The sequence below is a fragment of the Nannospalax galili genome, unplaced genomic scaffold (assembly GCF_000622305.1).
Source record: "Nannospalax galili isolate Female #2095 unplaced genomic scaffold, S.galili_v1.0 scaffold553, whole genome shotgun sequence".
NCBI lineage: Eukaryota > Metazoa > Chordata > Mammalia > Rodentia > Spalacidae > Nannospalax > Nannospalax galili.
The window spans coordinates 5,881,086-5,900,434 of NW_008336313.1; the positions used below are offsets into that span (position 1 = coordinate 5,881,086).

General features: G+C 38.1%; 1 protein-coding gene across 1 annotated transcript in view; it reads left to right on the forward strand.

The window, feature by feature from the left end:
• The window catches only part of Itgb3bp (integrin subunit beta 3 binding protein), a 61,261-nt gene that overhangs the window by 37,739 nt on the left and 4,173 nt on the right, over positions 1–19,349 (forward strand). The window contains exon 7 of the mRNA XM_008831077.2: positions 2,359–2,418. Within this exon, the coding sequence (XP_008829299.1) occupies positions 2,359–2,418 (60 nt within the window). The remainder of the gene's footprint in view (positions 1–2,358; positions 2,419–19,349) is intronic.

A 19,349-nucleotide genomic window follows, 5' to 3' on the forward strand; every position in this document is an offset into this window, starting at 1 on the left:
TCTTACAGAAGACCCAGGTTCGAATCTCAGCACCCACATGGCAGCTAACAACTGTCCAAAAATCCAGTCCTAGGGGATCCGACAGCCTCTTCTGTCCTCCACGGGCATTGCACATTAGTGCACTTACCTACATGCAGGCAATACATGCATACACATAAAATAAAAATAATAAATAAAAATAAATAAATAAATAAAGAGCCTCACACTTACATGAGACTGAATCTGCCCCTCCCATCAGTCATTGGTTGCCACTTGTTCCTCAGATAGTTGAAGTTTCTTACTCACTTTGCCCTGTCTATGCCAGGATTTTGTCTGCCTTTAACTTACCTTGGACTTGTCCATGCTATCAGCATTGCTGTGAGTTCATATGAGTAACTGATTGGATAGATGTCTGGGAAACTGTTTCCTTATACTCATTCACTTTCTCTGGCTCTTAGAATCTTTCTACCCCCTCTTCTGCAATGATCCCTGAGTCTTGGGAGGCAGACGTTTAATATAGGTGTCCTATTGAGGGATAAGCAGTCTGCAACCTCTTATTCTCTGCATGTTGGCCAGTTGTAGGTCTCTGTGTTAATCACCATCTTCTATATAAGGAAGCTTCTCTTGTGAGAGTTGAGAGATTCATTAATTTATGGATATAACAATAAGTCATTAGGAGTCAGTCTAATACTCTGTTTAGCAGAATAGTTGTATTAGGCTTTCTCCCATGGCCAGTGAGCTGTCCAGCCTCAGGCTTCTAGGCCTGATATCAATATCAGGTATGGGCTCTATCCTTTTAAGCAGACATTAAATATAATTTGAAAATAGTTACTCCTATAATATTCATATTGCTTCTGAACTAGTGGGCATATCTTCCAAGCCCATTCTTGTAGCTCATAGGGTTCACAGCTGGGGAAAGTTCATGCTAAATTTTCTCTTCAGGTAGCTTGCATAGCACCTTCCACCACTGTGGAAGCAAGACAATAGAGATTAGGCTTTGGAGTTAGTACCAGTTGATTTCTCCTTATTTGTCCTACAGTTCATATATATAGTGTCTTCAGCAATAGGGTTTTTTAAAAATAGTTTTTTAAAATACTTTATTATTTTTATTTTATGTGTACAAGTCTATTGCCTGCATCTATGTGAGTGCACCCGTGTCATGCAATGCTGTGGAGATCAGAAGAGGGCTTCGGATACCCGGGAACTGGAGTTAAGGATGGTTCGTAGCCACCATGTGGGTGCTGGGAATTGAACCCGGGTCCTCTGCAAGAGCAGTCAGTGCTCTTAACCATTGAGCCATCTCTCTAGGCCCCCAGCAATAGGGTTTTACCATGAAGTTTGTTGAGTTACCAAGAGCAGGGCAATGGCCAGTATTGTTTGAGGATCTGTGGAATGCCTGGTCAACAGCTTCAAAAGGAGTCCATCCTGGCATCATACTTTTACTTTGCAAGTCTATGGTGTCTAGTAGGGACACTGTCCCCTTGTTAGAAGGTAACTTAATCTCCTTTTATAATGTATATGTACATACTTTAAGTAGTGTCTGTAATGGTGGGTTTCTATATGGCTTTTTCTAAAGGCCTTTGGTGTTAGTTGTCCGTCCCTGTAACTCCTCCCTTTGCCCTGCCCTTCCATTCCCACCCCCTTTAGCCCTTCCTACTTTATTATTCCCTTTTTCCCAATTATATCATTGCATTCTACCTCCTTCCCAGTGAGCCTCCCTGAAACCTATGGCAGTTTATTACTTTTTGACCTCTTTGGATTTTCAAATTGAACCACGCATATCTAAGATTTCAAAGCTATCATCCAGCTAAGAGAAAGAATATGTGATGTTTGTCTTTCTGGGTCTGGGTTACCTCCTTCAGAATGTTTGTTTCCAGTTTGATCCATTTACCTGCAAATTTCATAATTTCATTTTTTTAATTTTAATTTTTTAAAATATTTTATTATTTTATTTTATGTTTGTGAGTGTATTGCCTGCATGTATGCGAGTGCACCCATGTTGTGCAGTGCTGCAGAGGTCATAAGAGGGCTTCGGATTCCCCTCAAACTGGAGTTAAGGATGGTTTGTAGCCGCCATGTGGGTGCTGGGAATCGAACCTGTGTCCTCTGCAAGAGCAGTCAGTGCTCTTAACTGCTGCTGAGCCTTCTCTCCAGCCCCATAATTTCATTTTTAAAGAGCTGAATAATACTCTATTGTGCATATGTACCACACCTTCATTATCCATCAGTTGACGGACATCTAGATTGTTTCTGATTCTTGGCTATTATGAAAGGGCATCAATGGACACAATGAATAGATATTTCTATAGTAAGGTGTAGAGTCTTTTGGGTATATGCCCAAGTGGTATGGCTGGAGTAATGTGTTTTTTTCTCTTTTAGTGACAAGTGTAACAAAACAAAAACTGTTTGAAAAGAAGAGTTCAAAACGCCCTCACAAAGGTAGGATTGTATTTTAGTTCACTACATAAAGAAATGCTTCCATATTGCACTGAGGCCAGAAGAAGGCTGTATTATTTTTAAAAACCATTAATTTTGTTTCATAATTTTTGTATTACATTTAAGAGAAGAACATTGTGGTGAAGTCAACTTCCCTGATGATTGAATTTTTAAATGCCTTTTGAAAAACAATTTGTCTTTTTATTATAATTTCTTTTTCAAAATATAAACAACTAAGAGCCAACAGTGCCTTAATATTCTATGATCAGTAGTGGAACATATTTTAAAGCATTAAAAGTAGCCAGTGACCTGGAAACTTTCAAATCATTCATGATCTTTTGACATTTGATCTACTAAGAACTTATATGTCTGAGCATTTCATACTATGGTAAACTAAGTTAGCAATTTCTAAATTTAAAATATTTCCACCACTGATCATAGAATATTGATGCACATGTATTACCCTATCTTACCCCACACCGTGCCTTTCTTTTATCTATGTATATGTAGGTATATGTGCCTGTGTGCAGGTGTGTGCATACATGTAGAGGCCAGAGAGTGTGTCATGTGTCCTGAATAGTCTCCCTTCTATTTACATGTCACCTTTATTATTTTTTCTCTAGATTCTGCATATGAAAATACATAGTGATTATCTTTCTAAGGGCTATTTGATTTAACATGATTATCTCCACTTCCATGCCTTTTCTTGCAAATAATATGATTTGTCCTTTTTTCTTCTCCCTATGGACCAGGAGGACTGCTATGAATAGTCTTATACTTTTTTTGATGATATAAGCATTCATTTGAGTATGTGTGCTTTTTTTTGCTTGTTTGTTTGTTTGTTTTCTGAGACACGGTCTCCCCATGGCCCCAGCTGACCTGGAACTCATTATGTAGAGCAGATTGGCATTGATCTCACAGAGATCTGCCTGTCTCTGCCTCCAAGTACTGGGATTAAAGGTGTGTGCACCATGCGCTGCATAAGTATGTGTTTTTTAATGTTTTGTTGTTTTGTTTTGTTTTTTTGTCTTTTTGAAGCAAGGTCTCCCTGTAGCCCCAGATGTCCTGGAACTCACTATGTAGACCAGGCTGGCCTTGAACTCACAGAGATCCGCCTGCCTCTGCCTCCCAAGTGCTGGGATTACAGGTGTGCACCACCACGCCCAGCTTTTAATGAAGGAAATTTTATACATGCCCAAACATAACATTTAAGCTAAGTAAATTATGATATAGTCATAAAAAACAATTTGTTGTAGCCATTAAGAGTCCTCTTTTAAGAGGCTGGAGAGATGGCTCAACACTTTAGAGCACTGATTACTCTTGCAGAGGACCCAGGTTTGGTTCCCAGCACCCAAATGGCGGCTAACAGCCATCTGTAACTGCAGTTTCAGGAGATCCAACACCCTTTTCTGACCTCCACAGGCATTGCATGCAAGTGGTCCACTTACATACATGCAGGCAAAACACTCATATATACTTTTTTTTTTTTTCCTGGTCTTTTTGAGACAGGGTCTCCCTGTAGCCCCAGCTGGCCTGGAACTCACTATGTAGATCCACCTGCCTCTGACTCCCAATTGCTAGGATTAAAGGCATGTGCCACCACGCCCAGCTCATACATATTTTTTAAAAATTAATAGGTAAAGTCTTTTTAGAAGATTCTAATGACTATTTACAGTATGATTTCAATTATGTACCCAAACTGTAAAAAAATTAAATGTGTATAGCCTATGCATATTTTTGAGTGCATATAAATATATGTTTGATACACAATACATTCAATTTACTCATTCTTTTTTAAAGTTTTATTTTGTGTACAGTACTGTGTTAATAAGGACATTTTGATACAAGTATATATTGTCTGTTGAGTTTAACCCCTTATCATCCGTTTCTCCCCTACCCTTCCCATTAGTCCCCTTTGTTCCCCTAAATGGTTTCATTTCTACTTTCATGTTATTTATGCATACACGATCTTATATTTCTGTATAAAATCTAGGAGTCACAGTTGAGATAACACACACAATATTTGTCTTTCTAAGAATGACCCCAGTTGCATTTATCTTCCTGCAAACAAAATAACGTCATTCTTCTTTATGGCTGAAAAAATTCCATATATATATATATATATATATATGTATGTATATATAAAAACTTTTCTTTATCCATCTCCTATTGTTGGACATTTACATTGGTTCCACAATTTTGCTATTGTGAATAGTGCCAAATGATATGCAAATGTTCTGTGATACGTTGAGTTGGAGTCCAGGAGTGGTATAGCTGAGTCACATGATAGATCTATTATTAGTTTTTTGAGAACTCTCCATAATGGTTTCCATAGTGGCTGGACTAATTTACATTCCCTCCAGTAGTGCATAAGGGTTCCCTTCTGTCCACATCTTCACCAACATTTACCATTAGTTGTCTTCTTATGACTGCCATTGTGACTGGGGAGATAGAATATTAGTTTTGAGCTGCATTTATCTGATGTCTAGTGAGGTTAAACATTTTATTATGTTTTTTGGGCATTTGTATTTCATCTTTTGAGAGCTTTTCATTAATTTCATTAGCCCACTGATTGGGTTGTTTGATTTCTTCTTTAGTTTTTTGAGTTCTTTTTTATTCTAGATATTAATCCTCTGACAGATATTACAGCTAGCAAAGATTTTCTCACATTCTGTAAGCTGGCTCTTCACTCAATTGTTTTGCTATGCAGAGTTTCAATTTCATGGTTCCTTTTGTCAGTTCTTGGCATTATTTCCTTGGTGACTGGAATTCTATTCAAAGACTGGTTGCCTATGTCTATATCTTGAAGTGCTTTCTCTTAAGTTTTCCACAAATAGTTTCAGAGTTTCAGGTCTAATATGTCTTTGATCCATTTGGAGTTGATTTTTGTTTGTTTAGGATGGAGGGGTTCCGAGTTGATTTTTATACAGGGTAAGAAAGATCTAGTTTTCATTTTTCTAACATCGATATCCAAGGGGTTTTTTTTTTTTTTTTTAGCACTATTTGTTGACAAATCTATCTTTTCACCAATGTATATTTTTTTGCATTTTTGTCAAATATCAGGTAGCTATAGTTGTATGGAATTATATCTGGGTCTGCTATTTTATTCCATTGATCTACATATCTGTTTGCATGTCAGTACCATGCTGGCTTTGCTGCTATAGCTCTGTAGTGTAACTTGAAATCAAATATAATGGTACCTCCAGCATTATTCTCTTTGCTTAGAATTGTTTTGGCTATCTGGGGTCTTTTGTGCTTCCATATGAATTTTAATGGATTTTTTCTATTTATGTGAAGAATGACATTAGAATTTTCATGGGTATTGCACTGATTCTGGATTTTATTTGATATGGTAGCCATTTTCACAATATTCTACTAATCCATGAATATGGGAGGTCTTTCCATTTTCTAGGTTTTTCTTTAATTTATTTCTTCAGTGTTTGAAAGTTTTTATTGTAGAGGTCTTTCATTTCCTTTGTTAAATTTATTCCAAGATTCTTTTCTATTTTTAGACAATTGTGATTGCAGTTGTTTTCCTGATTGTTTTTTTTTTTTTTTCCTCAGTATGTTTGTTATTAGAATATTGGAAGGCTACTGGGTTTTGTATGCTAATTTTGTTCTGCCACTTTCCTGAAAGTGTCAGATACAAGAGTTTTCTGGTGGTGTCTTTAAGGTCTCTTATGCACAAAATCATGTCGTTTGATAATAAGGATTGCTTGACTTCTCCATTTCCTATTTCTATGCCTTGTATTTCTTTGTCTTACTGCTCTAGCAAAGTCTTCAAGCACTAAGTTGAAAAACACTGTAGAAATAGTCTTGTTCCTCATATTAGTAAAAATGCTTTGTTTTCTCCGTTTAGTATAATATTGCCTATAAATTTGTCATATACAGACTTGATTATGTTGAGATGTGTTCTTTCTATTCCTAATGTCTTCAGGGCTTTTATCATGAAGGGATATGGAATTTTGTCAGAATTCCCCCTTAAAAATTCTTTTTTGCATCTTTTGAGATGATGAGATGATTTCTGTCTTTGAGTTCATTTATGTGATATATTATTACATTTATTGATTTTAACTGTCCTTGCATCTATGAAACAAAGCCACTTGATCATGGTGATTGATTTTTTTGGATATATTCTTGAGTCGTTTACAAGTATTTTATTGAGAATTTTTATGTCTTTTTTCATCAGGGAGATTGTCTTTAAATTTGGGATGGCTCAGCGGTTAGGAGCACTGATTGCTCTTGCAGAGGACCCAGGTACAGTTCCCAGCACCTATGTGGTGGCTAACATCCATCTGTGACTCCAGTTCCAAGGGATCATATGCTTTCTTCTGACCTCTGTGGGCACTGCGTGACACAGATGCACTTACACACATGCAGGCAATACACTCATACATAGAAAATAAAAATTAGTAAATATATTTAATTTTTTTTCATTTTTTGGTCTTTTTCTGGTTTTGACACCAGCTTTATAAAAAAGAGTTTGGTAGCTTTCCTTCCTTTTTGATCTTCTGAAATAGTTTGAGAAGGATTAGTGTTAGTTTTTCTTCAATGATCTAGTAGAAATCAGCAGTGAATCCCTCTGGGCCTTGATGAATCATTAATTTTAGTAAATCATATTTGTCTAAAGATTCCTCTCTTTTAGGTTTTTCCTTTCAATTTAATAAAACATATGTCCTAATGATTTTCTGAATTTCATTGGTATTTGTTGTAATATCTCCCTTTTCATCTATAATTTTATTAATTTGGGGTCTTATCTTTTAGTGAATTTGGCTAAAGGTTTGTCAATCTTGTTTACCTTTTCAAAGAACTAATTCTTTGTTTAATTGAGCCTTTGTATTATTTTTGTTTTGCTTTTTTTAAAAACTTTCCTTTCACTAATTCCTGCCCTGATCTTATTCTTTAGACGTGTCTTTGGTTTTAGCTTGTTCATTTATTCCAACATTATTATGCTATTTGATGTCTCTCCATTTTTTCCTATAATTATAAACTTCCCTATTAGAATTGATTTCATTGTATCCTATAGGTGATGTTGTGTTTTCATTTTCATTGGATTGATTTTGTCAATGAGCCATTCATCATTCCGTAGTGTGTTGATCAATCTCTATGAGTTTGAGTAGGCTCTATAGATTTGCATGTTGATTTCAAGTTTTATTACATTGTGGTCAGATAAAAATATTGGAAATTATTTCAATTTTCTTGTACTTCTTACAATTTCCTTTATACTGTTATATAATCTTAGAGAAAATTCCATAGGATGCTGAGGAGAATGTATATTCTTCAGTGTTTGGTTGAATGCTCTGTAGAAGCCTGTTAGGTCCATTTGATCTATGATGGCATTTAACTCAGCTGTTTATCTGTTTATTTTTGTCAGGATGGCCTGTCTATTGGTGAGAGTGAGGTATTGATGTTACCCAGTATTACTGTGTTGGAGTTAATCTGAGTCTACATGTAGTAGTATTTGTTTTGTGAAATTAGGTACACTCATTTAGTGCATATATGTTTAAAATTGTAATGTCTTCCTGATGGATTGTTGGTTTAGTCAATCAACTAATCTTTATCTCTTCTAATTTTTATTTGAAACTAGTTTCTCAGATACTGAAACAATGACACGTCCTTGTTTCTTTTTTTTTGGCACATGTGTGATGTGCATGTATGGGTATACATGTGATCTTATGTGTGGGGGCACATACGCATGCATGGGTACATGTGTATGTGTGGAGGCCGGAGTTTGATGTTGGGTGGCTTCCTTGATTGCTTTCTACCATACACATTGAGCAGGCTCTCTCACTTGAACCAAAATTCACCTTCTTATCTAGTCTAGTTCGCTAGCTTACACCCAGGGTCCCTCCTGTCTGTCTTCTAAGCACAGGGATTACTACTGCATCCTCCCAGCATTTACATGGGTGCTAGGAATCCAAATTCTAGTCTTCATGCTTTCATGGCAAGTGCCTTACTCATTGAGCCATCTCCTTTACCCCTAACACCAGTTTGGTGGTGGGGTGTGTTTCTTAGAGGCAACAAATAGATGGATCATATTTTTACTTCCATATGCCAGCCTGTATCTTTTCATTGGGGAACTGAAACCACTAATATTCAGAATTATTATTAAAAGGAATATATTTATTCCTGTCATTTTGTAGTGTTTTCCTATCCTTCATTTGCTAAACTATTATTCTAATGTGGTCTCTTCCTTCCTGTCGCCTCATAGATGTGTTTATCTTTTATTCTTTAGTCCGAAGGATTCCTTCAAGTGTCTTGTTTAGAACACCAGCCCTCATATGCCTGGTCTGGCCCAGACAGACTGGGACTAGGAGAGCTCTGTGTCAGACCAGGGAGCTTCTGAAAGACCATGGAGCTGGGAGGGTGCCATAAATTCCATAAGCCTTTTGCATCATGGAAATTTTTTTCTTTCTCCTTCAATTATGACAGACAGTTTTGCTGTACATAGTAGTCTAGGTTGGTTGTCTTTCAGAGCTTGGAACATATTCCGAGCCCTCCTGGCTTTTAAAATTTGGTTGAGAAATGTGCTGTTATTCTGATGTACCTGCCTTTTATGTGACTTGATGTTTCTTATAGCTTACAATATACTTTGTTCCATATCTTTAGTGTTTTAACTATAGTATGATGTAGGAAAATTCTTCTCTGTTCTTGTCTGTTTGGTGTTCTAAATGTCTCCTGTACCTGAATGAATATCTCTTTCCCTAGATATGGGAACTACTCTGCAATCTTATTAAAAATGTTTTCTATTCCTTTTACATGAAAATCTTTGCCTTTCTCTATGCCCTTGCATGATTTGTAGCTTTGTTCTTTCCATAGAGTCTGATAATCTTGTACATTATGTTCATACTTTATTATCTTTGTCATTCTCTGAATGTTCCAATATATCTACCTTATCTTCGAGCCTTGATATTCTGTCCTCCCCTTGATCCATTCCCTTGGTGAGGCTTTCTGTGGCGTTTTTTATTTGAATTAGTGAGCTTTTCATTTCTGGTATTTTGGTTGTTGTGTTTCTTCTTTGAATTCCACTTTCATATCCTGTACTGACTTCCTTGTTTCTTTTTTGTTTATCATATGGCTGTGTAGTGTATGTGTGCTGGACAGCTTGTGTCAACTTGACACACCTGGGTTGAGGGAGCCTCAATTGGGGAATTGCCTTCATTGGACTGACCTGTGACCATGTCCATGAGGCATGTTCTTGATTGTTGAGTGATGTGGGTGGTGCCACCCCTGGGCAGGTGGGCCTGTGTTGCATAAGAAAGCAGGCTGAGCAGGGGCCAGGGGAGGAAGTCAGTAAGCAGCATTCCTCCATGGCCTGTGCTCCAGCTCCTGTTTCCAGGTTCCTGCCCTGAGTTCCTACCTTGGGCTCTCTGATGAACTGTGACCTGGGAGATGTAAGCTGAATAAACCTTTTCCTCCCCAAGTTGGTATTGGTCAGAGTATTTTGTCACAGCAATGAAGAAACAAACCAAGACAGTATGTATATGTGCAGGGTGTGTGTGTGTGTGTGTGTGTGTGTGTGTGTGTGTGTGTGTACACTTGTATGCATGTTCATTTGAAGGCCAGAGGTCAACATCAGGGTCTTTGTCTATCATTTTCCATCTTTTGAAACAGTGTCTCATTGAATTCAGAGTTTACCAGTTGGCTAGATTTGCTGGCCAGCAAGCTCTGAGGTCTGCTTGTCTTACCTTCAGCCTAGCCCACAGCCAGCAGCAGAAGCTCCTCCTGCTGCTGGTGCCTTGAGTTGCTCTTCAGTCCTTCCACAAGCAGTAGTAGCAGAGTGAGTACATAGAGGAGCAGCTTGGGCCGGAAATGAGGCAAGAAAGCTAAGGACATTGGGTCTCCCTAGAGCAGAGTGAGGGGTGGGGGGTGATGCGCTTGATTGCACAGGGACACCTGTCCCAAGCAAAGCTTTAGCACAGAAGCAGGTGAGCAGAGTAGAGAGCTGCCTTTCCAGCTACTCAAGGCACCTGACCTCACAAAGGATACGAGCAGTTTGCTGTGAAACAGGAAGCCACCCTGTCCCTAGTGAGCCCCAGAAGGCCACACTATCTGAGGATGAGCTGGGGAAAAAATCCACAGCCATCGCTGATGAGTAGCTCCATCTCCACGACATAAAGGGAGCAGTGCAGTGTGTGCAGGAACTGCACTTCATTGCTTTGCACAACATGGCATCGAGTCCATGCTGGAGTGCAGCACCTTGCTCATGAATATATATGGGGGGGGGTTGCTGCTGCAGCAATTGGTCTGCACAGGGCACCTTTTCACTGCCCAATATGTATGAAGTTCTGGAATTGGCTAAGGGCATGAAATTGACATCCTTCATATGCTGCCTGGCAAAACTGGTAACACTCATCTGCACGGTTGGAGTGTCTATGGGAGAGCTCCTCAGGCCCATGGGGGAAAGCTACTTCCTTGTTGCGGAGATCTTGGATCTATGCAGAGTGTCTGTCCCAAAAAAAGGTGGGGATGCTGTAGCAAAGAGGTTGAGCTCAACTAAAAGGTATCTTTACTCAATGAAAAAGAAGGTAGATTATACCTTGGGGGAAGAGGCTGAAGCCAGGGGGTGCTCACCTTTGAGCTTAGCAGGCAGCTACTGCAGTAACCAGCAAGTGTTATTTGATTGGATAGCTTCCAACCTGAATGAACAGCACACAGCATCTAGTATATTAGTTTGATCCCTCATGACAGCTGTCTGCTAGTCTGTAATTATCATTTAGACTTCTCTCAGAGTGGATGCTACAGTGCTGACAATGTGAGTAAAACTGGTAAATACCTGTGTGAATAGCAAAAGGAGCTACCAGTGCTCTGTTGTCTCCATCCCCTGGTGACATTAGGACACCCAGAACCTGCTAGGATGTTCTCAGATGCACTGTATGATGAAGACATGGTAAAGGAGGACACTTCCTGAAGCTGGGAGAGTAGCAAGGACTCTACTGAGAGGCAGGGCAAGGCTATGATCCTTAAACTGTCACAACCTTATCCAGTCAGCTTCATGATGCTGAGGAAGAAGACTTTGACCACAACTGAGAGAGGATGGGACTGGGGACTCAGAGCCCCATGGGCACGTAGATGGCTCAGTCTGCCTTCTGGACTGTAGGGGTCACAGCAGTGATGGTTACGGCAGTGGCAGTGGGTGCCTGTAGTGTGAAATATCTGAGTTTATAAAGTGGCCAATAAGGCAGGATGGTTTGGGGCTGCCTGACCCTACCCCCCTTCCAGGATGCTGCTCCTCTCCCTGGGGGACAGAAATACAAATCTTGAAATATGGTACATCTTGGGGATGGGGGGGTGGTCAGGCAGTACCACCTGTTCTAAGGGTCCTTTTTTATTTTCTGAAAAAAATCACTCTTCAGACTGTTATTCTTGCTGCTTAGGAGCATATACCCCAGCAGGTGCATATAACTGTTAAATATGAATTCAGGTGGGAGGGTGAGTGGGGGAGGGGAGAGGAGAGAGGAGGAGGGGAAGAGAAGGGAGGGGAGAAGAAGAGAGGAGGGGAGAGAGACAGAGAGAAAATGAAGCAGGACAGAGCTAGACTGCTAAACTGGCTTTGAGTATGAAATTAAGAATAAATAATGAAAGAGCTAAATTAGGGCACAGTGAAAATGTGGTCTTTCACCTGCTTGCTGGTTCCAACCTCCACTTACAGCATTCCTTTCTGACCTCCCTGTGGCAGCCCTGGGCAAATCCATTGCAAGGTCAGGTCTCAGATTTTGCTCCTGTCAGTGGGCAGTCCTTCAGAGGTTGGGTCATAGATTCTGATCACACCTTTTTAGAGGTCCGGTTGTAAATGCTACTGGACAGCCCTTCAGATGTCACGTGCTGCTTGGAAGCTGTCTGTATTCTTCTGCAGTCCCTTACTCTAACCAGGTTGCCACTTGCTAAATACTGAGTCGTTCTAATTCATTTTCTTTCCCACAAACTAGAGGTAGTCTGTTGACCAGGTTTCAGCATATAATCCCTTGACACTTCTGTGAGTTTTCTGAATGTGTGGTTCACAGAGGGCAGGGGTCTTTTTAAAATGTCATCCTTGGGCTGCTTCAGTTGAGTGCCACTCTGGCCACATACTAAGCAGCAGATGTGTTCTCCTTTATGACTAACTCTGTTGTACAATTAATTATTTTAATATACTGACATGACTGCCACTCAGCAATCTTGCAGTGGAGTTAGGCCTTGACTAGCCATGTTTTAGTCTACTGTCCTTAAATACCAATGACTACCACTTACTGAGAACTGCTCATTTCTGTGTTCCCAGTCCTAGACTCAGCAGACCTTTACAGCACTACTGCAAGATAGTTATTTCATTGTCATTATAAACAATAAACAAAAACCAAAAAAGAAACAACAACAAAAAAAAACTAAGTAACTAACTTGCCCAAAGACACTGCCACTTGAGTCACAGAGCAGGGAATCCAACTAAAGTCAGCATGACCTCAGAAGTCTGGCCTTACCATGTTTTCATGTTGTTTCTTCCTAAAACTATTAAATCAGCCAGCTTTCAGATTATATTAATATAACTGACACTAGGTCAGCCATTCTAATATGTTAGGCTGGGTTTAGGAGATTCAACAGTAAGCTTGCAGCGGAAAGTACCAGACCTCCAGTCAGATCCAGGGCCAGCTGGGTCACTAGCAGAGCAGCAGCCATGGGGCGGGGGGGGGGGGGGGGGGGGGATGTCCCCAAGGCTCTTGTGGAAAGGGGTGGGAAGCAGGCTTCCTGAGTTTCTCAGGTCTGCTGTGACCCCATGTCAGGGTTCTCCAAAGAAACAGAACCAGTAGAATGAATATATATGTATAGAGATTTATCAGCTTAGCTCACAGGATAGAGTCCGAGTAGTCCCACAATGGCTGCACCACACTGGAGAGGCTGAGAATCCGTAGTCGCTCAGTCCACGAGGCTGGATGTCTCAGTAGTCCCTATCTGGCGCTGAAGGTCTCACAAGTTCCAAAAGATCAGCTAGTCTTCAGTCTACAGCTGCAAGACGAGCTCACCAGTGAGAGAGAAGGCAAGCAGCAAGAAGCCTGCCATTCTCCTCTGCCATTGCCTTTTATACGGACTGCCACCAGAAGGTAACACCCACATTTAGGGTGTGTCTTCCAGCTTCAGATGATCCAATCAAGAAGATCTCATTTCAGTTAATCCCAGATCCAGTCAAGTTGACACCCAGGATTAGCCTTCACACCCCAAGAACTGCAAGGGAAACTTTTTAGGAAAAAGCCTGGGATTGCTTCTCTCCTACTTGAGCACTGTGTAGCCTGAGTAGTGTGTCAAGGTTCCAATTTCCTAACCTGACAAGATTTAGACTATGAAATTTAAATATTTCCCAATTAGAAGAAATCTTTCTTCTATATATTCTGTGCCAATGGTATGTTTATTAAATCTAGACTTTCCTAGAACTATTAATAATTGGAATTAAACAATACCATTGGCATATACTAAGTTTTGAGAAATGAAGGGAAAAGTTCTCATAATTTTTAAAATCGTTACATTTAATTAATTTGGGGGGATGTGTCATGGTGCACATGTCGAGGTTAGAGAACAACTTACAGAGGTCAGTTCTCTCCACCATGATCCTGGAGATTGAACTCAGGCCATCAGGCTTGGTAGCAAGCACCTTCACCCACTGAGCCATCTTGCTGGTCCTTAAATCATTGTAAAGAACATTTTCCAAACAAATTAATACAAACACCAACACATATGCACACAACACACAATTTCTTTTACTAAGTTAACATCTCTCACCCCTTCTTATTCACACATTGATTTTGAGAAGCATTTGCCAATCTTTTTTGACATCTCAAACTAATTTGCCTTGTATACTCCTTATTTTAAGATTTGGCTTTGAGCTTCTTATGAAAATTTCTACTTTACTTTTTTCTGTTACTATACTATTATTCAGATTTGTTTAAATTTTAAAACATTTTGTGAATCTTTATAGCATTAAAAATCATATTTTAAAATCTTATCCCTTATAATATGTAGTGAGTTTGTTTCATTTAGGTAATTATAAAAATGGGAATGGGCCAGTGACTTGTTTCACTGTCAACAGGTGTCCCTAAAGTGGTAATGGATGGTCACAGTAACCAATCTTCTTGTCCTTCAAATTCTTCTAAATTTTTCTTAATTACAATGGACAACTGCAAGAGAATTGCAACATTTATGCTGTCATCATCCTTTCAAGGTGGTCTTTTAGTTGGATTTCTTTATCTTAGCACTAGTTCCCTTTAGTGAGTGTCACCTGCTGTCCCTATAACAGGAACAGAATTATAAAATAGACATTTTATACACCTGTTAGGGCTTTATTTAACTTGAGGGAAATTTAAAACATCCACAATAATTTGGAAAGGTATGCTAAGCTTTTCATAAGAACCAGACCTTATGAATCAGAATGCCTTGTTTTAGACTATGTGAGTAACAGGTTCTCCCCTGCTGAATGCAAGTGTCTTAAAGGAAGGCTTCTTTCTTTCAGTTACTCAGGATGTAGGCCTAACTTCACTTTCTTTAATAATATTGGCTTTATGACTATTAAGAAAATAATGAAGTGATTCTTCTGTTAAATTTGGATGTGAATTTTCATAATTATTTAAAATTTGTTATGCTCAAGACTTAAAACATGACTATTCAGTGGGCTGAGGCAGATGGAATGTCACAATATCATCACATGGTAAGGCATGAAATGGATTTGCTTTACATAATCAACCTTTGCTAAAAACAACTCGATGTGATATTCCTTAGTCAATAGATGGCATTCTGCAGCACCTGGCATTTTCATTTTTCTGGAGATATTAAAAAATGCCACCATTGTTTGTCTGTGACTAGAACTTCCAGTAAACAAAATGTTTTTGAAAGGAATGTAAGCAAATTGTAGAGCAGTTGCCAAGATATGAAATCTAGACACTTAGTTTCAGTCCAAAACATATTTTATGTTTTGAGAATAACTGTGTAGGCTGCAGAATTCATATTTCAAATGCAGTATAACCATCTGAACTTTACAGTCTTCAAAAAAGTTGATTGTTCAGCTATTTGTAATAGAGAGTATTTCAGAATTTCTAGCTCTGGTGTTTAAAAAAAAAGTATAAAGGCTGTGTTCTTTAGTTAACTTACAATATAAAAATTTTCTTGGTTATAGGACTTTAAAGTTACCAAATTCTTAAGAGTGCAGGACAAATTTAAACCCCTTTTGTATTAAGACTATAAAATAGGTTGATACTGCCTATCATTCTAACCACCCACTGAAGTATTTTTTGAACATAAGGCTGCTCCTCTTCCCCTCCCCTCAATCTTGAAACAGCACTCATCATACCAGCTAAATAATTTTACTCCCCCGAGACTACTGCCCTTTTGGTTTTTATGTTGTAGCTTAGCATTAAACAGTATCTTTTTTTCAAGCAGATGCTTCATATTTAAAATGAACAGGTTTGAAGTTTGGACATGAGCTTAAAGACTCTCTCTTAAAACTTCCCTTATGCTCTTCTGGGTTTATTTGGAGATTTTAAAAATGCAGCTATTAATTTTGGTAGCACAAACACATTAATATACACTGTCGCCTCGCCCTGGTATGGATTCAGTCATCATACATGCTATCCATGGGTCATAACCGTTGCTGCTGCGATTGCTGGTGCTCATTTCATGCGAGTCATCACTGTTTGGGGAATACTTATCAACTGCTGAAAATGCTTACTTGAGATTTGTCTCAGGTTTAAGGAAAACCAAACAGGTTTATTACTTTTCAAAGCCTTTGAAATAATTTTCTTCCATGATTGAAACTTTTTATGTTTTACTTAAAGTATGACAATTTTTCTTTTGTCTAAAATCTGTAGCAAATGTTAAGATTATACATTTGGACTCACTTAATAGCAATTATGTGTTTAAGAGGTGTAAATAACTTGCTAGCAGACAGTGCAAATATCCAGGTGTTCTCTATGTGCTGATGACAACAAAATTGAAAAGAAAGACTGTAATAATTCTGACTGGTTTTCTCTGCAGAAGATATTGATTATTTGTGTGTGGTGAGAGATTTGGAAAATTCAATTAAAGGAGTTGTGCAAAGGTTTCATAAATTTTCCTTCTACAGCGTGTACACAGACATTGTTGCGTTCTAAATCAATGCAGCACTTCACAATATATTTTCTTTGAAACATAAAAATAAATAACATTTAAACAGTTCTGCTTACTACAGAAACAAATTTTATTTTCTGTGAAGCATTTAGTCATGTGCTATCACTGACTCATACACATTTGCCAGCTGTAACAAATTTTATAGACATTTCCCCTGGAGACATAGCTCACATACTATGAATTTTTAAATGAGCAAATGGTGAAGAAGGGATGTCAGCAATATAAAAATTGATCAGTTAAAAGATAAAAGCATAAGTAAAGAGATTTGTATGGTAGTCTTAATAGGTTTTATTAAATAAAAATACTATAAAAAGAAAGTAATGAATAGACTGAAGACTAACTGTTCTTGAGATGGAGAAAAATTATTCTGGCACACTTATAGAAATTGGTTTCTTGTCACCTAACAGGTGAACATTTTTCCCCATTTTAACTCTTAAAAATAGTAATGCCCCCCACCAAAGTTCAATTTGCTGAATGGTATATGTATTTTAAACATGTATATAACAAAGCAAATGTTTATATTATTATATACCTAATTATTAGGTGCTTTTTTTCTCTCTCTCCATTTCAGAATCAAAAGAGAAAGGAGTCATTTGTATTTGCTTAGTTACAGCCCCTGGAATCTCTTTCCAGACTCTAGCTTTCCTGCTGCTCTCTATGAGACTGCTTTTTCTTCCTTCTCTGCCTAGCAGTCTGCTGCTTATCTGACTGTAAGATCAATCCTAGATGTCCTAGCCTCTGTGACACTCCCCCATTCTCCTAGGTGAAGTAGATCATTTCATGTTGTAGGCTCCTGCAGTATTTGTCAGAATATCTCCAAGCATATGATGGTGAAGTGCAATGTCCTCAGATCACAGGACTTTTTCTGGAGTCCTCTGTATTGCAGCCTGCATCTTGGACAGAACCTGGATGGACAGGGCTGGACTGTGCTTCAGTGGTAGAGCACCAGCCTAGGACCTGGTTAAAAGGTCCTTAATGCAGTGCAATGAATGAATGAATGAATGAATGAATGAATGAATGAATGAATGAATGGCTAGTCTAAGAATTGTTTAAAGAATTATCTAAGCTTTTTCAAATACTTATAATTGCGCTCTTCATATACTTCATTAATTTCCTGCTTATAGAACAGTTAGGCATTGCTCAGGCCTTGGGGATACCCTGACAAAACAGACATTGCCCTGCCCTCAGGAGCATAGAATCCAGCATAGTAATCACAGTGAAGCACAAGAGTATAATAGCAATGGTATTACACTTAACAGTCTTTATACTGTAGAATATAGCAGTATAATATATAAGGCCTATAACAAATTAGCTATTATAATAGATTTTAAAATGAATATTCTGAAATAGAAGCAGAGTAACCTGTAGGAGACTGAAATAAGAATTTAAATCACACTTATTTATCATGTAAAATAAAACTTTAGGTTATTTTAATTTCATTTGGTTCACCATTCTGTGTCAGATAGTATAACAAGTTATTTTGAACTATTTTCTGGAAAAAAAAATCTTTCTTTTTCATCTAGAATGTGATTATGACAGTTAAAAGTTCATTTTAAACTGGGGAACTGCTTCATTGTTCTAATTCAGCTTAACTTTCAAATTTCAGTTCTGTTCACATGAAAACATTTTACTTACATTATGAGATTTACTTAATAATTAAATATTATAGCTTTTCTTCAAAACAATTCTTATTGTTTAGCAATACAAGTAAAGATGTTTTTCTAATAACTAATTATAACATATAATCTATATCAGTATGGCATGTAGTGTGTTTTAGTAGACCTGTAACTCAGAGTTGACATTAGGAATTGGTAGTATCCCAGGCTTTGTGGCATCAATATTAAGATTCTTAGATGCTAACTAGATATTGTCTACTATCACTTACGAAAAAGCAAACGCAAAATGAATTATAGTCTAAAAAATTCATTTCTCTGGAAATACCTTCTACAAGTGACTAATTTTCAACTAACTAGCAGTACTTAAAACATTTTCAAAGAAAGCTATGTCAAAGAAAGATGGTCATTCTGTTGTATACAATAAGTAATAGTTTATAACAATGATTAAGAGCATTTTATGTGCTAGGCACTGCTAATGAGCACTGCTACGAAGGCTAGGCACCCATTTAATCTACACAGCAATTTGGAAGACAGATACAGTTAGTACTTTCATTTACAGGTGAGAGGAAACGGAAGCATAAAGAGGTTAAGTACCTTGACCCCAGAATCAGCTAAAAGGACAGGCAGCATACTGCGGAGTCCAGTGCCAGACAGCAGCACAGGAAGTTACCTATAAATGTCAGGCTTCACTAATGGTTAAGGACTTTATATCCTATTAGGTACAGATGTAACACACAAACACATGTACTCATTCATTATCAGTTTAAACATTTTATAAAATTTCTAGCCCATAAAATCCCAATGGAGAACTATGAGATGCTATTTCTAAATACATAGTTGTAGTCAGCAGATGAACATACACATTAGTATATGATGGTCTCGCATTCATATACCTAGGGGAAACTTAAGTACTAGGATTAGCTCTGTTCATAGGTTCTAGTAGAGATCATCATACTTTAGGGATGTTCTCTGAAGTCTTTGATTTGAGTCATACTTTCAAGAAGCTTGAAAAAAGAAGACTGAACTATCAGACAACTTGTAGTGAGAAGTGAAAAAGAATGACTTCACCTTGAATGTTTCCCTGGGTTCTGCTTTTACCTACCTTCCTCACTTTGGGTATTTTCTTCATAATTTCATCTACATTTTGAAGGTTTTCAAACCTATTTGTGACCTCCTTTCCTGAGTAATAAAACCCAC